Source organism: Lissotriton vulgaris, chromosome 1_1 (genome assembly GCF_964263255.1).
Source record: "Lissotriton vulgaris chromosome 1_1, aLisVul1.2, whole genome shotgun sequence".
Taxonomy (NCBI): Eukaryota; Metazoa; Chordata; class Amphibia; order Caudata; family Salamandridae; genus Lissotriton; species Lissotriton vulgaris.
The window spans coordinates 1,511,916,163-1,511,941,556 of NC_141685.1; the positions used below are offsets into that span (position 1 = coordinate 1,511,916,163).

The window sequence follows — 25,394 nt, forward strand, 5'->3', positions numbered from 1 at the left end:
CCTAATTCACTACTGAACCTGCAGACTCCCCTGATTTACCCTTTCTGTGCCAATAGAGAAAGGGACTGACAACATGCAAATCAATCTAACCACTTCCCAGAGTCATCAGTAGAGCCTGGACTGCTCGGTCACATCCCCTTTGCAAGGGACAACCAACAGCTCAGATGCGTTTCTGCTCTTCTAGGGTTCAACAGTAAGTTTAGCATAAGTCTATAAACAAAGTGCGTGATTCGCAAAGGGCCTACGCACTTGTGGCGGAGGCCCAGCAGTCATGGGGGAGTCTCCACACTCGGGGCGTAATCGGCGTAAGGAGAATTTTCATTACTTAGATTCCGCCCCGATTGCAGAGACTCCCCTATGATGGGAGGGCCTACACCATGAGTGTGGAAGCCCTTTGTGAATTAGCCCCAAGGTATGCAAAAGAGGGCATTTGGAAATATCCCCGAAAAACTCATGGTGACTCAATATACATACTTATGGTGCATAGGAAATACTTGCATTTGGATTTCTTGACGATCACAGTAAATATTATCACATCCTTTGACCGTAAATCTATTATTTCTCTGTTTTTCTCTGTGATTACAGAATGCTATCCACCACGTGCACATCAGACCACATATGTACAGTATCGCCTGAACTACTAGACAGTCTACCCTCTGGGGGTACCAACAGGTTATTAGGTCTAGGGGTCGATCAGGTAAACAATTAGTATCGTAGCTTCTCTCAAGCTTAACTAGTCGCCTAAGACCACAGTGTATGACTTAGTCAAATGTGAGAGGCGGAAACTTGTTTAGGATACTTTGAGGATCCGCTGTTAGATTTCAGGTATGCATAAAGCTCAATCTGACTACTGATTCCAACATCTGGACAAAGAAGGGCAGCTTTGGAATCGAATGAAACTTGATAGTAAATTTAGGTCCGGGCTCAGTTTCTTTTAGCAACAGTCTGACCCAGGCTGTTGTAGTTAATTTAAGGCATTCATGCTCTCTAATAAAGACTGCTACAGTAAATTATAATTGAATGTGGCTCTCTGCTTGTCACTAAAATGCTCCTGCCATGGAAATCGAAAGGGACTATCTGACGAGGGAGCAAGCGATGTTGCACTGATCCACTTAACACCCAGGGAAACACACCTGCCTCAAAAGATATTAGCACCATCAAACCTGTTGATCTGTCGTATGTCACAATATCAAGTCTATATATATATATATATATATATTCATATATATTCGAATCGCTGCTTAAACGCCGCCTCCAGAAAATGCTTCGCAGCAAGCAGACACAGACCCAGGTTTAGTGCAAAATGCTTTCGCGTTTAATCGGCCATTACGTGTTTCACCACCGAGGTAACTTGATCACATGACAACGCCAAACATATATATATATATATATATATATATATATATATATATATATATATATATATATATAGATCTACGTTCAAAAGTATCAAATCGTGTATTGACGTCTAACATATTCACAAGGTAAGTATGTATAGAGAAGTAAACATTTATTATTCTTATCTGCAACGCTACTTATCTTGATATTATACTGATAGTTGATATTTTGTATCTTGGTACCTCATAGCCTTGTTTCTATTCCTTGAAGTCACTGTGGTTTCCATCAGGGGAATTTTACATCCGTACTTCGCCGTAATGGTGTGTAGAAATTCTCATATTCACGACCCTCCCTAACATTGACTGTGTTTGATATCTATGCAGGAAATATTTCTATGAATATTTTGGCATTTTAATGTTATTTCAGTTATTCACCCATTCTTACCTGTATTGTCATCTGTGTTCCTTGTGAAGTACAGAATTCCTTTTTCCTACTGAAAATGTAGCTTTTGTGCTACTACTAGTCTGCTAAATAATTACAGAGCTAGTAGGCGACCTCTCCAGTGAGGTTCAGGTTGAAAGGGCCTATTACAATCAGTCACTACCTGTTGTTAGAACATGGTCATGGTGACAGTGGTTGCTCACACTCTAGAAGTAGTACCACTTTGGATGGACACCAAAACTTTAAACGATCCTAGCACTCTATTAACAACCAACATGGCAGTATCAGGTAGAGCACTGATTAGAGAACTTATGACTTGGGTCACTAGTGCGAAAAGAAAAATCGTGGGCCTGCTAGAACCTACAAAAGGTTGCCTTGTGTTCTCCTTGACAGGGACTTTCAACAACACATACCTGTTAGCCATATGCCAGCTATGACATAATGTAGTGTTTTCCCTCGTGCTAACCACACTGTGAAGTGCTGCTGCCGCTATCTGCCATCCATGCCATGACCCTGTTCCCCTATACCCCTCATATTATGATATTGCCAAATACCAAGCAGCTCATGATGTGACCCTGTCCTCCATGTGCCAGTCTTGCCATGATGCGCCCCTTTCACTCAAAATGTGACCCTAGCTTGCTCCACATGTGCTATGGGTGGAATCTTTTGCATGGCATCAGACCGCTGTTACATTTGTTGTTCTCTCTGTGTCCCTCCCTCAGGCATCATGTCGGATCACCAGTTTGGAGCACAGTTCATGTGCAGCGTCGTGGCCTCTCACGTCAGCCACCTGCCGACGACAAACCTCAGCTTTGTGTGGATCGCGCCCCCTGCCGGGACCGGCTGCGTCAATTTCATGTGAGTACACAGAGGCGCTTTTAAAACGATTTTAAACTGGTGACAAACAGGAAGTTCAACATGTTTCATTGCCGTTGTTATTGTTACAATGCATCAATGTTATAACTATCATGCTATTTATATTTTAATTGCATGGCTATTATGGTGTCGATATCTTAATTGAATAGCTGCCATGACATTGCTTCTGTACTTTTCAATAAAAAGGACTGGAAAGATTTACAACAAGTGCAAAACCTTCAACTTATTTTATAACAAAGTGCAAATGCGTACAGAACATTGAAATAAATGTGTTTAATGGGACTCTTACAAGCTTATTAGAATATATTCTATACCTTTTATAATATTATGATACAATGAAAGTTTTATTACAATACCTTATTTAAGGTACAACGTTACTCATCTTCGCATCTGCACTTACTTTAAATAATGTACTTGGCCACCGACACCTCTTTTCCATGGAAGAAGAACAAACATTTCATCTAATTCAACTTTCAAGGACAAAAAACGAGCGTGATATTTCCTATCAGGTTTATATATAATGGCCATATCAGTAACATATTCTGCAAAGTATCTAAAGAGGTTATACGACAACTGTCAAGCATATTGGGCATATGTACTTTATGCTAGTGCCCCTAGACATAACACCATAGATTAACCCAAGGCCTGCTTGATTGGATGATTTGGTATTGCCGGATTAGTGACATTTACAGTATATATCTCTGCCTCTGTTTAATTTGTACTTCATTAAAATGTTTAGAATTAAATGGTCTGACCCGTTATGCAAAATTGCATAAGTAGCTCAACTCCAACCTGTCTTGCTCCAAAACATGCAAAGGAGACATAAGAGCCAACTACTGGTCTCAATTTGAGACCAGTTTTTTTGCGACCTGTATTCAATATGTACTAATACGTCCTTCCCTAAAAATTCAATTCGGAGTACATTGTACTGCGACCTATCTGATGAATATTAATAAGGTAGGTAGCAAATTGTGACTCACTTCAACTGGTTTCCATCACAGGGATGGCTGGTAGAGTCAGCAGACCACTGTGTTTGATATCGCCTTTCAACAAAGTAAGCTTTTTAAAAATAAAAAAAAAATAAAAATGCAGGCTGTTTTTCTTATAGAAAAGTGGGCTGTGTTAAAAAAAATGTTTACTTAAAGTCTCCTGGACCACTGCCTACCCTCCAAAAAACTTTGGTGTAACATTCAGAAAGTGAAAGGGGTTCATTTTGTTAAAGGTCTTTAAACCTTATTTAGGGAGTTGGACATTTTTGCAATATTTTCCAACAAATTTTGGTCGCAAAACATTTATCACATACTGATTCGGTATTTGGAAGAGACACCTAAAACATGCCCTTTCAAGTACTGAATTGGTATGGGTTTGCAAACAAGCAAAGATTCAGACTGGTTTTCACCAAAACAATGTTTATTACATCTGGTCCCTTGTACTGTAAAGCACCCTTGCCCTATCTAAAAAATCTTCTACCGTCCTACAATGTAGACTTTTCTTTCATAGTTATGTGTATGTGTATACTCAATGTATCAGCATACCAAAGCACCGTCAGCGTTGATGATAACAGTCTCTAGTCATTTTAAATATATATTTCTCCATCTTGCTGGCCCCAAAAATTGCCAGAGTTTTTCCCAGATACTTCCCTTCGCTGCTTTAAAGATCTTCTCTTCCTCTGCACCCGATGGATGGGCATCATACTGGACTACCAAGGACAGCTTTTGAAGATGCATTCTTAACAAAGGCATTGCATAGCTGCAGCAAAGCCTTTTTTCATAGCGTGGTCCTTACGGGGAGCAATGGAGCACATGCAGTGCTGATTCAGGCAGGGGTGACAATTCCATATTGTAGACTCGCATTAAGGAATGGAGATGAGATTGCAGTTGCCTACAGAGTGCTGGTATGGGTACCTCTTAAAATAGATTAAATGCAAATTAAAGACACGGCTTCCTGTCCTTCCTGAACTGCAAGACAGAAAGTGTATGTATGGAGTGTTGGTTCGCAGACTGTAGTTCTGGGCAGCTTTCACCATCCTCTATAGCTTCAGTTTCTTTGAATCTATCCTTCTACAACGGATGTCAATTCAGTTTTTCCTCCTCGATGTGCCTTGAACAGGGCAATTTTTGTGTAAACTTCAATCCCACATATTCGGACATTTTCCCATCCTCTGGTTTAAGACCTTCTAAATAATCCACACTTTTAGATTTTTCCTTCTAAAGAACAATGGTTTGTCTGATCTACATTTATTATAATCACATTCTTGTTGCAGTACTTCTATAAGATAACCGCTGCCTATGGAGACCAGTTGATGTCATGTCCACAAGGTTTATATCCTGCAATATGTAAACAAACAGAGGATGCTGCTAATTATCAATGGTAGGGGCACTTGTCTCTGTCAGGACCTGAAGCAAGTTTATCAGATTTAGATGAAACATGAAAGGGCCAGATACATTCATATCCAGTGAAATTCTAGTGTAGGAAAATTTTGATTTCAATCAATCAATCAATCAGTGACACTTGTAAAGCGCGCTACATACCCGTAGGGTCTCAAGGCGCTGGGGGGGGGGGGGGGGGGGGGGGGGGGGATGCCGCTACTGCTCGAACAGCCAGGTCTTCAGCTTCTTCCTGAAGGAGAGGTGGTCTTGGGTCAGGCGCAGGTCGGGAGGGAGGGAGTTCCAGGTCTTGGCGGCCAGGTAGGAGAAGGACCTTCCTCCTGTAGTCGCTCTTCGGATGCGGGGGACGGCGGCGAGGGCGTGGTTGGCTGATCGGAGGTGGCGTTTGGGTGCGTAGAAGTTGATCCGGCTGTTGAGGTAGCTCGGGCCTTGGTCGTGTAGGGCTTTGTGTGCGTGGGTGAGGAGGCGGAAGGTGATTCTTTTGTTGACGGGGAGCCAGTGAAGGTCTCTTAGATGTCCGGTGATGTGGCTGGTTCGTGGGATGTCGAGGATGAGTCTGGCTGAGGCGTTCTGGATCCGCTGGAGTCTCTTCTGGAGCTTGGCGGTGGTACTGGCGTAGAGGGCGTTGCCGTAGTCCAGTCGGCTGGTGACGAGGGCCTGGGTGACGGTCTTCCTGGTCTCGGTGGGGATCCACCGGAAAATCTTCCGTAGCATGCGTAGGATGTTGAAGCACGCCGAGGAGACGTTGTTGACTTGTCTGGTCATGGAGAGGGAGGAGTCCAGGATGAAGCCCATGTTGCGTGCATGGTCTGTCGGTTTGGGTGCGGTGCCCAGGGCGGGAGGCCACCAGGAGTCGTCCCAGGCGGAGGGGGAAGAGCCCAGGATGAGGACCTCCGTCTTTTCCGAGTTCAGTTTCAGGCGGCTGGTCGTCATCCACTCGGCTACCTCTCTCATCCCTTCGTGCAGGTTGGCTCTGGTGGAGGCGGGGTCGTTGGTCAGGGAGAGGATCAGCTGGGTGTCGTCGGCGTAGGAGATAATGCTGAGGTTGTGTTTGCGTACGATGGCCGCGAGGGGGCTCATGTAGACGTTGAAGAGAGTGGGGCTCAGAGATGATCCTTGAGGGACGCCGCAGATGACTTCGGAGGCCTCTGACTTGTACGGTGGTAGGCGGACTCTGTGTTCTTCCGTCGAGGAAAGAGATGATCCATTCCAGCGCCTTGTCCTGGATTCCGATGTTGCTGAGGCGCTGTACTAGGGTGCGGTGGCAGACCGTGTCGAAGGCCGCGGAGAGGTCTAGGAGGATGAGGGCTGCTGTTTCTCCATTGTCCATCAGGGCTCGGATGTCATCGGTGGCGGCGATGAGGGCGGTCTCGGTGCTGTGATTGGCTCGGAAGCCGGACTGTGAGGGGTCGAGGGATCCGTTCGTCTCGAGGAAGGCGGCCATCTGCTTGTTGACGGTCTTCTCGATGACTTTGGCTGGAAACGGGAGGAGCGAGATGGGGCGGTAGTTCTTGAGTTCGGTGGGGTCCGCTGTTGGTTTCTTGAGTAGAGCGCTGAGTTCGGCGTGTTTCCAGCTCTCAGGGAAGGTGGCGGTGTCGAAGGATGTGTTGATGATGTCTCGCAGGTGGGGTGCGATGACAGCGTCGGCCTTGTTGAAGACGTGGTGAGGGCAGGGGTCGGTCGGTGATCCGGAGTGGATGGAGTTCATCGTGCGGATGGTGTCTTCGGTGCTGATCGGGGTCCAGGCGTGGAGGGTGGTGGTGGGGGGTGATTGTTCGGTCATGGTGTGCGTTGGATGGTTGTTGAAGCTGTTGTGTATGTCTGCGATCTTGTTGTGGAAGTATGAAGCGAGGGAGTTGCAGAGGTCTTGCGATGGGGTGATGTCGTTGTTTCCTGCGCTGGGGTTGGAGAGCTCTTTCACGATGTTGAAGAGTTCCTTGCAGTTGTGTGCGTTGTTGTCCAGCCGTTCCTTGAATGCTGTTTTCTTGGCGGCGCGGATCAGCTGGTGGTGCTTCCGGGTGGCAAGCTTGAAGGAGGTCCTGTTGTCCGGTGTAGGTTCCCTTCTCCAGACTTTCTCGAGGGCTCGGCAGTTCTTCTTGGAGCTCTTGAGTTCGTCGGTGAACCAAGGGGCTTTCTTGCTGCCGGGTCTGCTGGGCGGGGTCCTCAGCGGGGCGAGCTCGTCCGCGCAGATGGTGATCCACTTCGTGAGGTTGTCGGCGGCCTGGCTGGGGTCCGCTGAGCTGGCAGGAGGGTGCTGGCTCAGGGAGGTGGCGAGCTGGTCTGCTGTGATCTTGTTCCAGCTTCTGCGGGCGGCCTGTTGCTGGTGGTGGTGGGTCGTCGTTCTCTTGAAGGTGAAGTGGACGCAGCTGTGGTCCGTCCATTGAAGCTCTGTGGCGTGGCTGAAGTCGATGTCTGTGCTGGATGAGAAGACTGCGTCGAGTGTGTGTCCTGCGAGGTGGGTGGGGGTGGACACCAGTTGCTTGAGTCCCAGGTTGGCGAGGTTGTCCAGTAGGGTGGTGGTGTTGCGGTCGTTGTTGTTCTCCAGGTGGAAGTTGAGGTCCCCCAGGAGGATGTAGTCAGAGGAGGGGAGGGCAAGCGGGCTGACGAAGTCGGCAATGTCCTCGCTGAATTGTGTGCGTGGTCCAGGGGGTCGGTAGATCAGGGTGCCTCTGAGGGTGGTGTTCGGGTTGGTGTGGATCTGGAAGTGCAGGTGTTCGGCGGTGGTCAGGGTGTTGTCGGTGCTGGTCGTGAGACGGATGGTGTTCTTGTGGATGATGGCGATGCCTCTTCCCATCTGGTTGGTGTTGCGGTCCCTCCGGACGATCTTGTAGCCCTCTGGGATAGCGATGGCGATGTCGGGAGCTGAGGAGGCGTTCATCCAGGTCTCCGTGAGGAAGGCGACGTCAGGGGCTGTGGCGTCTAGGAGGTTCCAGAGTTCGATGGCGTGTCTGTGGACGGAGCGGGTGTTGAGCAGGATGCACTTGAGGTGGGTGCTGCTGGTGTTCGACTTGGCGGGTGCTGGTGCGAGGCAGGTCCGGATGCAGGTGAACTTGCAGGCGTGGCAGCTGAAAGGTCCGTGGGTGCGTCGTGGTGTGGCTTGAAGGCATTCTGGGAGTCGGCCGGAGTTGAGAGCGATGAGGGTGGCGGCGGAGTACGTCAGGCGGGTCGGTCGGGGTCTTCGGGGGCCAGGGGTCCTGGCACTGGGCACGATCCGGTCGCGGACGGGCGCAGACGGGCTTACCTTTGGCGCGCCTTCGGCGCACAATCGGCGCGCCCGCTGCGCGTGACCGCTGGGCGTTCGCACGGTCGCCATATAAAGGCGAAGTGCGCGGGTGGGCGGAGCAGCTGGGAGGCGGGAGCGGGGAGGGAACAGAATGAAAAAAGGGGCGGGGCTTGCGGTGGTGGCGGGAAGCGGGGAGCGGGGAGGGAAGACGGAGGGCGGCGAGGGTAGGCGGGCAAACAGGAAGGACACAAGCTGAGAAAAAGAAAAATACAGAAAAAACGGAGGCAAACGCTAACACGGGCAAGGAAACAAGAAAACAAATTTAGAAAGCACAAATGACGGGCAAAACAAAGTCAAAACAATCGACAACCGAGTCGGCCGGCAGCGAGGCAGGCAGCGAGGCAGGGAAGGCTGAGGGGCACACGCAGCAGCTGGCGGCCGTGCGGCGCAGGGGTGTCCCACAAGTTTCTATACATGTTGTTAGACATTTTTTCTGAAGAATACTGCTAGTTAGATGAAAGTCTAAGAAATTCTTACACGTCCTTAATGATGGTATACAAAGATCTGAGACCATCATTTCGGCAAAATATAATTTTGTCTCTCCGCCACCTGTTAATGGGGCTATGTAGCGCCCCCTGCTGGTGGTGCCCAAGGCTACTGCAATGGATAGCAATACTACCAGCAGAACAGATCCACTTCATTACAGAAGAAGCATGCTCTGTCCACTGTCTTGTAACAACTTGGTAAAAGAGACCACTGGACTTGTGTGTGGTCAGCAATGTCTTCCTAGGCTGATGGAAGCCATATGGTGTCCAACTGCACAAGGAGGGACTACTCGACGTGAGGGAGGGTGGGGTTACTGCATGGTCCACGCACATGGTGACTGCAGCTGCCTAGCCTCTTTAGCCTCACCACCCATATATGAAGCACCAAATAAAGGTGAATGGGTGCTCCTTTTCATTGAGTGATTCTAAATGGTGGTCATACATGCAGAGATGTGTAGGGAGCCGGTGTGAACATCCCTTGCAAATGTAGCGACACCCAATATCATTCATTGACAGAGGCATCATCTGTGTGTGTTTTCGAACAATCATGCGTCTACACAACTCTCTGCTGCTCATTCTCTAATGAGCGGTACCTTCCTCCCAAAGTTGGCCCTACCTGTATCCTATTAACATGAAGAGGCCCATCATTTTAGACTAATGTTTATATGACAAAATATATCAAATTCGGAGTATCAATTACCGATATTTCCTATAAGTAAGCATATATAGGAAGTATAGTGTTACTATTCTTTATTCCACATCTGCTTAACTTCACAGTATATGAGAAGTCGATATTGTGAAGTCTATTCTTTTTCAGATCAATAGAAAAAAAACTCCATATTTTGGTAGATTACCCAGGGGACCAGCAGATATAAAAAGAAATATACTTGGGTTAAAGTTCATTGCCAGTTCTTAAACATACCATTTGTCAGTATTAATACTGTTACTTTGTGGGGCAATGGCATGAACCAGTTGAGTGCATGGTGACCATACTTCACCTACTTCCAGGTGGTGGTAGACCGGTGTGGTATAAGATCTGTGTAAGTCCAGCCCAAAGCAGATGTTATTTTACGTGGGGAATGCTACTGTTACTGGATGGTCTATTACCTTGTAATAGGAAACACACAAGTAACCGGTATAGAATGCATTCATTGTCGGATGTCATTTTACCCCTGTCCTAAAGATTTTACCATTGGGTGGTATTCCCCTTTTAATAGGTGATAACTTTCTACCTAAGTATTTGCGATTTGCCATCAGCAATACAATTTACAGCCAAGAAAGGAGACATATTGTTTCATACCTTGGCTATAATCTTGAAGTAGAAGACATGGGGTGAAAGGAAGATTCAACAGAATTCATTTCTGAGTAAAGTGACCCGTGAAAGTGTAATGCTGCTTTATAGGGAACGCCTATGTTTTGTTATTTAATCAGAGACTGAACAATCTCCACTGCAATACATTCCTGCCAATGTCTTCTTTTATTCCAACACCGTCATTTCGGATTTCCGTCGGGTCACATGACATACACGAAAGCATATAAAAGAGAATTCAAACTGCCTTGTCTGTAAGATTTTCTTGGTTTGTAAAGTAAGGCCCTGGGTAGATGTTCTGGAAGGTTTCCCACAGTTTTGGTTTCTATCACACCCTTTCTGTGGTTATTGCGTCACTCGATATACCACGAATAGAAAGTGACACACTGCGTGCCTGAACAACTCGCACTTGGTAAACCAAACCGGGAACTTCCATTGACGGTGGATTGTTTACAATCTATGTTTTCTTTAAAATGTGAATTCAGCTAATAACTACATAGAACTCAAGTGAAAGGATGCTCAGTCTTGGGTTAAATCTTATTTTACTAGTTTCCAAGCACCAAGGCCATGTTGAAAGCCTTTCTTGCAGTGCAGCATCCTCTTTTTGCTGTATGTGTTAGTGCCAAAGGCAAGTGCATACAATGACCTCGCTGTGGTACGGGCCCTGAAAATAATTGATATTCTAGGAAATCCGTAAATTAAATATGCTACCTATGTTGGTTATATATTTGCCAACAAAATACCTTATATAGCAATGTGATGCACATCAAAAGCCGCCATATAGTATATTGTGGTGGCAGATGTGCTAATATTTCCGAGCTGATACAAGGTGTCTTTTTGGGAGTATATAAAAACACGAAGAAGCTGAGTGTGAGCCTCTGACCTCACTTATGAGACACTAATGGAAGGTGGTGTCGTAGCATTCTGGCACAAATGGGTTTCTTCAGTGTGTTCCCTTTTATTTTATGTATTCTATTTAGGGCTCCCAGTTTTATGATATTTATGTTTTTTGACATTTCCATCTGTATTTATCCATATGTATTTGTGGTCAACTTTGTCTGTATTTATCCATATTTATTAAGGGTTTTGTAATAAAAAAGAAAGCTGAAACTGGTATATTTCCTCATTTATTTAATCAATAAATATGCAGTCATGCTTGAATGCCTGCCAGGTTTCAGTGACATGACCACCCGCAGAAGATAAATCAATGCACTTATATGAAAATATGCACATTTCAGGATCTGCCTTGTGTATATCTACTGCTGTTTAAGCCTCTTTACTCAAATTCCTTTCTTTTTTTACCCCCCTTACCTATCAATCCACACAGTTATTGGCCTGGCAGTCATGGCAAAGTGTATTTAGATTCACTCTAAAAGCACCCAATTTCCGTTTTTACCCACATTTAAAAATTAATACAGACAGTAAAATAAATGTTTTTTTGTCTGTATTTCTCTGTACAAATCAGTAAAAACGGAAACCATGGAGCCTTAGTTATATTATTAATTTCGTTTATAAAGTGCTTGTGCTAAAGCGCTTCAAATAAGACAAGTCATGAAAGAATATTAACAATGAAACAATATTAATGATCCATTGCAAATAGTACAATGAAAGGAAGGTTTCGAGGGAGCAGGGAGCTTATGCTGATGGAAAGCGGCCTGAAAATAGCTGCCTGGAGGTGGAGGAAAGCAAGTTTGGGGGAAAATTGATGGAAACATCTTAAGACGCAGATTTCACAACTTGGGAGCTAGCAGGGAGAATTACCTAAAGCAAAGTTTGTGGAGGGTGGCTCCTCCTTCCCTCCTTGCACACCAGTTTGAACATTGCGCATTATAATTTGGAAATCTTTATATGAAAAAGGAATGCACTTCTCAACCCCCATTGAGACTAAAGCAAGAGAGAGCACATGGGGATGGTGTGTGTGTGTACCAAGCAGTGCACTAGGAGCAGGTGTAGATACGAGTCTGTAGAATAGCAACAGATGTACGAAGGCTAGACCCTAGATACATTTAAAGAAATCTAGATAAAGCACAGAAGGCGTGAGAAAAGAAGCCAGACAGGAACAATGATTTGTGGTGAGTGAGGTGTGTGTGATGAGGGAGATCCTGGTTGAGTACGCAATGAGGGGCAGACTTTGGAATGCATTCAATTCTGTCTCTTCAACAGATTTCAAACAAGGTAGAACAACTTCTTGAACTTGTTTTCCGAACAAGTCCCCAGAGAAGCTCATAAGGCTCATCGCTCTCCCCTCTTCTGTTATCTACTGCATGGGTAGATTTTTCTTCATAGTGTATGCCGATGATTTGCTGATTCTTTTGAATACACAGCGTGGTGTAATTGTAACTGCTCAGAAGGCCTAAGTTATTGGGTGAGCTCCAAATGCTTATACCTTAGAGCTCCAATTTTGTGACAGTAGCTTGCGGCGGGCTTCACTTGGCCCCAGTCTGTCCCAGCTGTAGTGTTTAGGAGCTTGTAGGGAGGTTTGCTCTTTCTTAGTTTCCCCATAAGTTTCTGGTGATGAACACTTTCATTCATACATGCATTGATTACTCCAATTCTGTATAAAGGTCTGCCGCCAGTAACTACCACCAGACTTCCACGTATCCAAATACCATCATCACCGGTCCTACCTGGGCTCAGGTAGTATAGTCATACTATAGCAAAGATCGTCACTTTGTTAGGAAGAGGACCCTATGTAAGCAATCATGCATAACTCTCCGGATTTTCTATGCTACATGGCCTCTTTTTCTGGTGAACACATTTTCTAGGTATGTACTGTGCGAGCCTCTGACAGGCCTCCCTGCTGTTACAGTCTTTATATAAAATACAGATGAGCAAGCTGGGGTGGGAGATTGTTTAGCATGCAGGGGCTCAATTTCTGCAATTCCTTGCCTTCTCGGTTGAAAGCAGAGCAAAACCATCTCACATTTAGCAGAGTGGTAAAGGCGTGCCCGTTTGGTTTGGATGCTTGCCAAAGCATCCCCCTTTTATCCCTACGCTTCCTTTTCTTCAAAAGTGACATGAGGCATTTTTTTTTAGTCAATATAGTGCCTTATAAATTGCAGGACAGGACAGAATGGAGTCTGAGATGTAGTTTGATGGGAGAGCCTCAGACAGATTGAAAAGGATAAATGTACATGAAGAACAATTAGTAGACAGGAACAGTTATGCAGGCAAACCATTCTAAAATAATCTTTGGTAGGTATAACAGCGATAAGGGAACGGATACTCTAGATCTGAACAGGAAACGTTCAAGAAACCAGTGAGATGCTCTGACAATAAGAAAGATTAGAATAAGATGACTGAGGTCAAATGGGAGCAGGCCATTCCTGGACCAGCTATCATATATTGATCAGTTGTTGAGCAAATCTAGAGTTAGTAGTCCAAAAACATAAGTAGGCACGGGATAAGGGGTGCAAAAGTTACTATTGAGGATCGTCTTTTGTAACCTTCTGCTCAGGCGCTGAAATCATGAAACCCCTAATAATTTTGAGGGCAAGGTAGTCCACCATGGAAGAATTAATAAGGCAAAAGACAAGCGAAACAGTTGCTGTTGCTAGAGACACATCTGTGTGCATCAAAATGTGCATTATGTAGAACAAATATGAATAACATTATGCTTACAGTAAAATGCGCAAGTAGATAGCTCATGATGTTGAGGTGGATGCAAGGTTACCCCTGCCCCCTGCTTTACTGATGACAGGATGTGAGAACAGTGGTGTGTTTCACAAAATGCTGCACATTTGTCCAACGTTTAGAACAACACATTTTCCGATCTATGTGTTCTACGTTACCTTCATTGAATTGCTCTTGACCTGCAGAAACACTCTCCTTAGTTAAATACTGTAATTTCGTGTATTCAGCCTTCCATCTAGACACTTGCTGATTTACAAATAGCACAAAAGTAGGCTGGCAACCTCGCTTCTGATCTAATAAATTTGAACCATGTTGCTAATCCCTGAAAAGCAAGTAATGCCCTCTATGCAAGCACACCAAGATTGCCCATCAAGGTTTAATGACTTTCCCACCCAATTAGATGCCTAAATTCAGCCTACCTTTGTAGACTCTTCATCATCTTGGTGTGGTGCAGACTGTATGGGAAACATTCTTTTGATATTCTTCAAGGAAATCTGCTTCACATTTACTTCACCTTGAAGAAGACTTCTTGACCTTAAACCAAATCTGTCGAGTTTACGGTACGGACTAACTATCCATCTAACCAGTGTTTTCTTCCTGGTCTCCTTAGTAAGCTTAATTCCCCGCCCATTAACGTTCTCTGAGCCTTTCTGTAGACAGCATTGCGTATGCAGTGCAAACAATAGGGAATGCCAAGAGCTTTGTGCATCTACTTATTGGCAATGTCATCAATAAAGACACTTAGCTAATAATATACAGCCCCCCATGTCTCTCTCTCACACAAACATACACACACACACTCTCTCACTCTTTATCCACACAGTCTAATCCTCAAACTAAGTCTCTTTTCTCTTTGTGCATGCCTTGGCTATACTCTGCCATTTGCAAGAGTGATTGGCAGTGGCAGGGCTGGTGGTGAACTACTGCTGCCTGGCACACTGATGGTGGTCATAATGTTTATAAATCAATGTGGAAAGGATCACTGGTCCTGCATAACCAAGGTCTGCAGGTGGATCGGTAGGTGTCTCCCGAATAAAAGACCCTCATACACGTGTTTTTTCAGAGTCGTGTAGCGGTATATGTTGTGTCCCCGCTTCTTGTAACACGTGTCCGTGCGTAATCCTTGGGTCAGTTTTTGTTTGCACCCTCCGCCAGGAGGTTGTACCATTGATTAAAACAGTAGTGATGGTGAATAAGTGAAATAGTGCTATAAAGGTGTTCTAAAATACCCGGACAGCCAGAGGTTCAACTTTAATATTTCTGGATTCGGGTAAAAGGTTAAGGCGTGTCGCTATGGAATTATTTAGGAATTCTAGCGCACTAATCTTGTGAGGTTAAAAGTAGTCGACATGTTTCAGCCTTATCTGCCTATTGGTCAGTCGGCTTTCCTCAGGACCATAAAGTGATTAAGTGAAAAAAGAGAAAAGGTACATTTGTAACCTGATTCGTTTTGTGGTAGTAGGTCACATTGTACCTGTAATGAAAGAAAAGGGAGATAGTGCAACCGCATTTGTAGCGAATAAGTGGGAAAAGACACTTCAGCAATGTACAATGACATAGAGACACAGTTGAGAATTAAGAAGCATATTATTAAAAAACATATAATTAAAAACGAGTTGTGCAATACTAAACTCAGTCACATTCATATTAAGCGTCAACTTACTCATTCTCAAAATTCTATGCGGAATATTGTGATGTATAAATCCCAAAATTGTATTTAGGCGTCATGAGATCATTCCTTTACAGTGCCCTGATATTGAAAGCGCTATTTAATTTAATGTGCAATTCTATTGTTACATTGCCATGACATCCAAGGCGCTAGTCAATTTTACTGTGTCATCACGATTATCTTAGACATTGGTATAACTATGTAATACCTGTTCGAGTATAGACTCTTACAATTATTTAAAAGTACATGCATTCGTTATTAGACGGTACCAAGCACTCGTTCTACATGTATTCTGAAAACTGAACATGTGCATATTGCCGCTATAGTCTCTTAAAATGCGCACTACGGAAAGCCTATTCAGAAAAAGATTCTCTTCAAAAAGTAGCACTTCTGACAAAAGTCTAAAACTAAGCAAAACTCAATACAAAGCGGGGTCTTCACATGCGCTTATGCGTAACTAGACCTTATAGAATGTACCTCTACATTATGTAAGACTTGTCTCCTCGGGAACCATGGCAGTTAGGAGGAGGCTTCACTGTTTTAGAGAGGAAAAAAAGGAAGTTTAGTAAAGGGGTTTTAATACTTGCAGTTTACTCCATAACGAAAAGGACAATGCTCCTCGATACCTCTAGCCTTCAAACACCCGTCTAGCAGCTTGTGCTGTCTCTGCCCTTGGTGACCCGGAATCAATCGCCAGTGTGTAACTTGTCTTCTTTTATTGCAAAGTAATGGAAACTGAAGAGTTACTCGAGTGTTTGTACTTATTAGTTGTGCTAAATTGTTATACCTAATTTTCAGATGAGAATTGTAATAATTTCTAGCTTGAAAATAGACACATGGAGTTTATGAGAATGTACTCTATAAGTGCTCATTCGAAATTTTCTCATAATCAAAGAACGTTAGGAAATTCGTAATTCAGGCAAAATATCAATTATTTGTTAAGACTTAACCACGGAACGGCATCATTCAGGCCCTCACTGTCTGTCTTAAGTCTGTGCACCCAACGTTGCTCTTTTTCAAATAATTTTTTTTTTTTTGTTTTTATAAAATTTTAGCTGCATTCCTGTCCACAGTTTCGAGGGTTTCCAGGATGACCCACTGTAAGTCATTCGCAGAGTGCCCAGATTCTTTGTAGTGAGTTGACATTTTTGTGGTTGTTTTTTTGCAGTTCACATTGCTGCGGTGTTCGCAAAGTCTTTGTTTTGCTTTGCGACAGGTCATGCCAATATATCTCATTTGGCACGGGCAAGTTATCATGTAAATGACATGGCTTGTGTTACAGTTTGTATGTTTTTTTAAATTCCAATTGAAGTTGGGAAGCAGCTGTAGTTCCTTTGTGGGTTTTGTAGTGTCACAGACTGTGCAGTTTCCACATGGGTAATGGCCTGTTACTGGACTGTTATTCCACAGTCCAGGTGTGTCTTTCTTTTTCTTGGGTGGAGGTCTCGTGTGCACCAGCAAGTCCTTGATGTTGCGACTTCTCTTGTTGGCAAACATCGGTTTAGGCCAATTCAGATTGTGAGATGTTACTATTCTCCAGTTTCTGTTGATTATTTTCTTCACTTGGTTGGTGACTGGGCTGTAAGTAGTTACGCATGTGATCCTATCTTCCTTCAATTTAGGACACATCTCTAGGAGTGCTTCTCTTGGTTGGTTGCGGGCACGTTTCTTGCATGTGTTGATCACCTTCTTTGGATATTGACGAACCAGTAGTTTGTCACATAGGTCATTCGCTTGACTTTTGTAGTCAGTAATTGAGCTGCAATTTCTCCTCAAACGAAGGAATTGGCTGTACGGGAGATTTTCCGATCTATGTGTTCTACGTTACCTTCATTGAATTGCTCTTGACATGCAGAAACACTCTCCTTAGTTAAATACTGTAATTTCGTGTATTCAGCCTTCCATCTAGACACTTGCTGATTTACAAATAGCACAAAAGTAGGCTGGCAACCTCGCTTCTGATCTAATAAATTCGAACCATGTCGCTAATCTCTGAAAAGCAAGTAATGCCCTCTATGCAAGCACACCAAGATAGCCCATCAAGGTTTAATGACTTTCCCACCCAATTAGATGCCTATATTCAGCCTACCTTTGTAGACTCTTCAAAATCTTGGTGTGGTGCAGACTGTATGGGAAACATTCTTTTGATATTCTTCAAGGAAATCTGCTTCTCATTTACTTCACCTTGAAGAAGACTTCTTGACCTTAAACCAAATCTGTCGAGTTTACGGTACGGACTAACTATCCATCTAACCAGTGTTTTCTTCCTGGTCTCCTTAGTAAGCTTAATTCCCCGCCCATTAACGTTCTCTGAGCCTGTCTATAGACAGCATTGCGTATGGAGTGCAAACAATAGGGAATGCCAAGAGCTTTGTGCATCTACTTATTGGCAATGTCATCAATAAAGACACTTAGCTAATAATATACAGCCCCCCATGTCTCTCTCTCACACAAACATACACACACACACTCTCTCACTCTTTATCCACACAGTCTAATCCTCAAACTAAGTCTATTTTCTCTTTGTGCATGCCTTGGCTATACTCTGCCATTTGCAAGAGTGATTGGCAGTGGCAGGGCTGGTGGTGGACTACTGCTGCCTGGCACACTGATGGTGGTCATAATGTCCCCATAATACTCACTACATAGAAGAGGGTCCAAGGGCTGGTTTAAAGTCTCACAACTAGATATGCGCCCCTAACAAAGACATAAATTACATAAGAAGTATCTAGGAGTCAGACAGAAACAAAGGAATTCTCTTCACCAGAAAACCTTGACATGACAAAAGAAAGTATTGTGAAATAAATCATTAAATAACACCACGTGATTAAATATAACACAGTGCACGTGATTATTCTACTGGGAAAGACAAACCCAAGGGTAGGTGAAAATGTTCCCATCAGTTGTCGATCTGTACCGCCACTTTTACATCATATGGGTTCTCCTTACCCCGGAGCTAGTGCGATCACAGTCACAAGAATGTAGGAGGACTGTGAGAGCTGAAGACTCTTTGTTAACACCTAGTGGACGGTGTCAGTGTGAGTAGACAACTGAAAAAAGCAGTGCAAAGATGTGACTAGTGATGGACTAAAAGTGGAAAAGACTGAGTAGAAGTGAAAATTTTAATATTTTCTCTCAGCGCCCCAAGAGTAAAAACAATAGTGAATAAACAGATTTAACATAATATCTGTTCAGCAAATAGTGGTCAACATGTTTCTGCATAGATGGAAAGTACTAATGCATTCATCTGGACCTAGGTGTTGCTACTGCTGTTGAATTAGTGAAAAATGTAAAGATAAAATGGAATCATATCACCTGCATTTCAGGTTCAAAACTCCGCCACAATCTATAATATCGTCATGTCAAATGGGAAGAAAGATGAAAAGAGACGCATTTTGTAAGAAAAATACACTCAACAGCAGTTGTTTTTCTTTTGATGAATTTTTGTAAATCAATATTTATATATGTCAAATATGTGTATATATCAGCATATTGTCACTCACCCAATTTGTGTGGGGATAGCGCCTCACCTGGCTGCAGCTCAGGTAATGAGGAGCACCGCTCTGTTTTGAAAAAATATATATACATTCGTAAACATTCCACTGTTTGTCCCACATAGAAGTGAAAAAATCCCTTATAATGTCCCACAAGATGGTGGCCGTGGCACTTCCTTTAGGTGAAATCCAATGTTCCTAGACAGCAGTACCACCCAGGTTGGCGGCAAGACCAAAAACAGACCACCAGTGAGAGGTGAATCTTGGTTCCTGAGTACATACTATTTCAGACACATGACACATGCTTCAAATGTAAAGTGTGTTCAGGACGAATCCGGAAGTAGAGCATGGTTCCTGGATGTATGAGATGCTGAGAACGGCTCTTGATGCAACAGATTTGAATCAAGGCTCATGGATGCCTCACGTGGTACATTTTTTGTGCAAGCATCTTCTGAAATTCATCTAACGTATTTAGTTGATTGTGATTTCCGGGTGCATTAGATATGAAAGATGATTATCGGGTGGTTTTGAATATATTTCATGTGAATTCAGGCCTGTCAAAGTTTTTGCGGGGTCCTTTTACATTAGAAGTGACATATAAAATTGGACAGGTAACTGGAGGGGGGATTCTATTCTAGAGTATTGCGCCCCACCCCCAAGGTGTAGGCTGGATAGCTGAAAGAAGGCATGCTATCTGTGGATCACACCTCAGCAGTTCTGCTCCTCAGATTTCAATGAAATGACATCAGGTTTATATGCAATGGGTTGAAAGGGTAGTCCATAGATTTTACTCCTGGGTCCTTTGACCAGGCTGTGGAGTGACTTTGGTTGGGGCCTCTCCTTATGGTTTCCGCTCCACGGCTCAGAGGACAGGAAGAAGAGGCTGCCATCCCCTCCCCAGGAAGGACAAGCCAGAGGATGGAAGAGAGTAGTCTATACTTCTTTCAGCCTCTCCCTAGTCACCGTTTTAGGGGTGGGAAGAGAACAGGAGGAAGGTGGTCTCTGACCATAATTATCCCGCCATAATTACTAAGCATTCCTTTAAGTTGCAGCGTATCATGTATGTTTCTTTTATATTGCTGCCTATAGACAGGGCAGGCCAATTTCTCTAAGAATTCTGTCCATACTGGAAGGATTTTCTGTCTGTAACTTGTGTGTTGGGTCCCCTCACTTAATTTTTCCTCTATCTAAGTTAGTAGCCAGAAGGAAAGATACATATTTTTTAACATATACTATGTTCTACTGGCTCCCAAACATCACGCAGTGGAGTCTGCCATCCCTCGGGTGCTTTCCTCTGTTGGGTCACATTCCCACACAAGATGGAGGATGATGCAGCTAAAAGTCTCTCACCCCTTAGATTGGATACTTCATTTAAAGAGGAGGTGCACACACTGGTTCAGGTGTACATAAATATTGTCGTGTTGAGTTTGGCAAAAAGTACGAATTGGATGAACACGTCACAAAGTCACGCATGTGCGCAGCAACAAGCTGTGCCATCATGTATGCTGTGGATGAAATTCTGACCAGCTTATTTTGTAAGCTCAGTTTGACTGAATGGTAACTGCAACTTATGCTCGTACCCTCTCTATCTACCCCTTGCAATCTGCATAACAGTTTAAATGATCATCTGAGGCTCCTACGCAGTTTCACTGAAAGTTTAGTACATATTTTGTTTAAATTGAATCAAATGTATTAGCAAACCACAAGGTGCTCCTTCAGCATAAAGTGCAACATGACCATTACTACAGATTTTATACCAGAGTAACTACATTTGTATATGAATCCGAAGTCCTACAACAATGGCTCTTATTGAACATTCTTTTCTATCTGCGTGGACGTGTCTCATTTGTTGCAAAACTCTTTCTTCCACCACAAATACATGTGTAGTGCGAATAAATGTAACCTTGAATCTATTTATAGCAATGATAATAATACCCTGCATCTGTGCTGTGAAAGATGTCCCTGCACAGTTCACCACAGGCTTCCCACCGGGGCCTCCTATGGAAGGAAGCTCTCCAGCTGGCAACATGGCCTGGAGCATCTTACGAGAGTAGGAATCAGTGTCAGGACAGCAGAAGTGTAGCACTGCCGCTGGTGGGACTGCAACATCTGTTCGGGACAGAGAGTCTCAGGTTGAAAGTCTCACAAAGGGCGACGCCATCTTTCCTTCCTTGTAAGGCAGATGCATTGTCGAACGATTAACATAATATTAAGATAGTTGTAGATATTTTTAAATAGCCAACAAACACTGAACATAGATTTCAATCATCTCAATTTTTATGCCACCAGCAGGCATAACATTACCTTGGATAAGTATGTAGGGGTGTGCATGTTCCTAACATTTCGTGAATCATTTTTTATCACAACTGCACAAACATGCGACGGTTCGTTCCGAAATTAGATTTAAAAAGTGTGAGTAAGATACCTTACAAAAGTTTTGCTGAAAAAAATGACTGCAAAAGATGACTTTTAGTAGAGTATCCTCAAAAATAGGAAACTTTACCCAGTAATAAGAAACACATTTCTTAGCATGAATTTTCACTCAACTTGGTTTTGAAAAGTTCACAAAACACTGCAACTTTTGAAAAGGGTGAAGGTTTTAAACTTTGCAGAATATTACCTGAATTACACTCAGGAATTCACACCCCTCCAGAACAATAATGAAAAAGGTCAGCAGTAAAAGTCAGTCATGAGGATGACCTTTGTTGCATAGCCCTACTCTTTCACCATTGTATGTGATTTAATAGAAACATGATTTCATGGAATACCATTACTGAGAAACCATTTCACCTAAAATGTTTAATTGGAATTTTCAGAATGAATGGCATTTACCATTTTATTGAAGCCAATTCATAGAAGTCTTTTGGTTTGAAATTAGCTCGTGCATGCTTATTTTTTAAAGCTGTAAATACGATAGTTACAGGTCTTACTTTCACAAATAGTTTTCTTGGAGGCTGCTTCAGATACATATATTTCACATTATCAAACAATTACTTCATACGCTTTTAATTTTCTGACCTCTCACCACTTCTAAACAGCATCCATCCCTGCCCCATCACAACCCTAATGATCTTCAAACCGTGCCCCCTAAAAACCTATCACCACACCCATCCCATAACTTTGAAAGCCCTTTCTACTCTTAGCCTCCACCTATCCCAGAAACCTGAAAACCCCTCACTACACCCAAACTACACCCATCCCTGACTCCTAAACGACACCTATCCTTGAAACCCTTTCTGCCCCTACACTCCATCCATCCCTGAACAGTAAAACCCCTCACTATCCCTAAACTCTACCCATTCCTGAACAGTAAAAAGCCCTTTATACACCTAAACCCCACAATTCTTTGACCCCTTAAAATCCCTCACCACCCTAAACTCCATCCATCCCTGATCCCTAACAATCCTTACTGACCGATTTTTTTAAAGTAAATTAAGTGCTTTGTATTTTTTTTTTTGCTACATACCTTTAATATATGCTTCTGTGGGATTAAGACAAAGAAAATGAAAGCAATCCATTGCTGTGAGTTAAATTAGTATGGCCTCCTGGATATAAGAAAGTTTCTGAAACCCAAGAGGCCATCATGCAAAGCTTTCATTTGGCCCATATAATGGAAACTAATTTGAAATGTATGATCCGCTTGAACATTATCTCTCTTTGAAATTGTCCTTATTCTCTGACACTACTCTAATTCAGGTTTGATTCTCTGGTTGTACTCTAAAATACAAGTGATGGAATGTGAATCCTATTTTCTATCAAACCATTAAAATGGAAAGAAATCTATCTGTCCTTAGTGATGTAGGACCTTGGCTCACTCTAATTCAGGTTTGATTCTCTGGTTGTACTCTAAAATACAAGTGATGGAATGTGAATCCTATTTTCTATCAAACCATTAAAATGGAAAGAAATCTATCTGTCCTTAGTGATGTAGGACCTTGGCTCACTCATTGTGTTCTAATCCTAAAGAGCGAGGAAGCAGAGGAATTTTGTGAAACGTGTTTGCTGTATGTAGGTAACATTGATCAGACTACAAGTGAATGAATATACAGGAAACAACCTGTACAACCCAGTCATCACATCGCACTATATTTACAACGCAGTCATTACATCGCAACATCCTTTACAACGCATGTCACTACAATGCAACCATTACATTGCATGTCACTACAACGCATGACATTACAAACGCAGAACACTACAACGCAGGCATTACAACACATACCATTACAACGCATAGTACCCCTCCAATATCCAACACTTACCCTACTGTTGCACCCCCTGGAGTTAGAATAGTAATTTTTACCCCTACACTATCCAACACTTACCCTACTGTTGCACCCCCTGGAGTTAGATTAGTAATGTTTACCCCTACACTATCCAACACTTACCTTAAATGCAATGTAATGGTGTGTATTATAATGGTATGCGTTGTAAATGTATAATAAGATGTAATGGAATGCATTGTAAATGTTTTTAAAAAATTGTTGTAATGGCATGCAATTTACAATATATTAAGTACAGAACATCAAGAAAACTCTTGTCCGGTTGGAGTCTTTTTTTTAGGTTTAAAGTATTTTATTGAAGCAGGGTGGGAAAGGACACAGAGGGGTAAGAAACAGGTGACCCACAAGATCCGCGCTTCAGTGCGCATCATACAGCCAGTACAATCAATGCAATCATAATTCGTGAGAGGCTCCATCCAACTCGGGAGCGTAGCTTCAGCACCTGTGGGTACGGACTAACGACGGGGGGAGGGGAGGGGGGGGGGGGGGGGGGGGAGGGGAGAGGAGGGGAGGAGTGAGGAGAGGAAAAGGGGGGGGAAACTACCCCGCTCCAAAAAACCTACCCAACCAAACTAAACCCCAAACAACCCTTTCCCGACCCACCCCCTGTACTGTGCCAGCATCTACAGTCTCCGCCACTGTGAACTCTCAATGAATCACTACTATGCAACACCGACCCCACCCATTCAGGCAGGCGGGTCCGGCGGCGGCGTCAGCCTCAACAGACGCAGATATCTAGGGCAGGTAATCTCTCGGAACTCAGAGCATAACAGGCTGTGAAAGGGCTCCCACAATTCCTCAAAGGTATCCGTATCCCCCAGGGCCACTAAGGACATCTTTTCCATTCCAAGAACGTGCCACAATCTGTGCAGCCAACCAACTACAGAAGGAAGTGTTGTAGTGCGCCAGTGTATGAGAATATTCTGCACCGCTGACCCCAGCGCAATTGCGATCTGTCTACCCCTCTTGGACCTAAGGGGATACATCAACCCATTCGGCAACCCCAACAGGACATAGGCCGGAAACCTAGGCAGTTCTATCCCGAAGCATTTGTCAACCTCGCTCAGGACCTCTTCCCAGTACGGAGCCAGCAGGGGGCATTCCCACAGAATGTGTGTCAGTGTACCAGTGTTGCCACAGTTGCGCCAGCACGTCCCTGGTATCGCCCTATCCATCTCATGCAGTTTCTCCGGAGTGCGGTACCAGTAGGTCGAAATCTTAGTAAAGGTCTCTGTAAGACCCGTGTGATAGGCCGAGTGGCGCGCGCGGTAGGAGATGTGGTCCCATTCTTTATGACTCAGCTCACGCCCAAGCTCTCGCTCCCAACGTTCCCGACCAGGGTTGTGAATGTGAAATGAGGGGGGCTGCAGCATCCTATACAGGTCCGAGATCAGTTTGGCGTCCGATGTGCGAGTAATTAACCAACGCTCATATTCCGTGATCTCCCTGTGTGCCGCGTCGCGCACTTGGGGTTGTAATGCCCAGTGGCGGACCTGCATATATCGCATGCGTTCCGTCTCAGGGAGGCCATAATCCCTCTGCAAGTCCTGGAAGGAGACAACTCCCTCGGGGGAGTACAAGTGGTACAGAGTGCAGCAGCGGGCCACCCGCCAGCGTTCATAGGCTCCCTGTTCCAGCCCCGGGCCGAAGTCCGGGTTGCCAATGAGCGGCGTGAAGGGAGAGGGGAAGGTAGTCAGCTCGCATCTGGCAGCCACCGAGTCCCACGTCTGGAGCGGGACCCGCGTCACCAGGGACGCGTAAAGATTGGGAGGCCGATGGGCTCTCCTCAAGAATGGGACTTCCTGCAGCGTCCGACCCGCCACCGCCTGATCTTGGAACAACCAGTGTTTATCTGATTCCCACCGGCTCCATTCCACGAGGTATCGGAGCTGGGCGGCCTGAAAATACTTCCGTAAGTCCGGTATTCCCAGCCCTCCGGACTCCGGTGAGAGCATAGCGATGCTTCTCTTGATCCTCGGCCTACGGCCCTGCCACACGAATCGTGCAATGGCAGTCTGAGTCTCCGCAAGCCACCCCGCAGGGGGGTGGAGCGGTAATGCTCTGAAGAGGTAAAGCACTTGAGGCAGAAGGGTCATCTTCACTGCGGATACCCTACCCAGTAGCGACAGCGTGCCTTTATCCCACCGGCCCAGTTCTTCCTTGATTTTAGTGCCTAGAGCTGCGTAATTGGCCTTG

General features: G+C 44.3%; 1 protein-coding gene across 1 annotated transcript in view; it reads left to right on the forward strand.

Moving 5' to 3' along the window:
* The window catches only part of RELN (reelin), a 1,675,658-nt gene that overhangs the window by 250,719 nt on the left and 1,399,545 nt on the right, over positions 1–25,394 (forward strand). Inside the window, exon 3 of the mRNA XM_086967429.1 lies at positions 2,502–2,637. Coding sequence (XP_086823555.1) covers positions 2,502–2,637 — 136 coding nt within the window. The remainder of the gene's footprint in view (positions 1–2,501; positions 2,638–25,394) is intronic.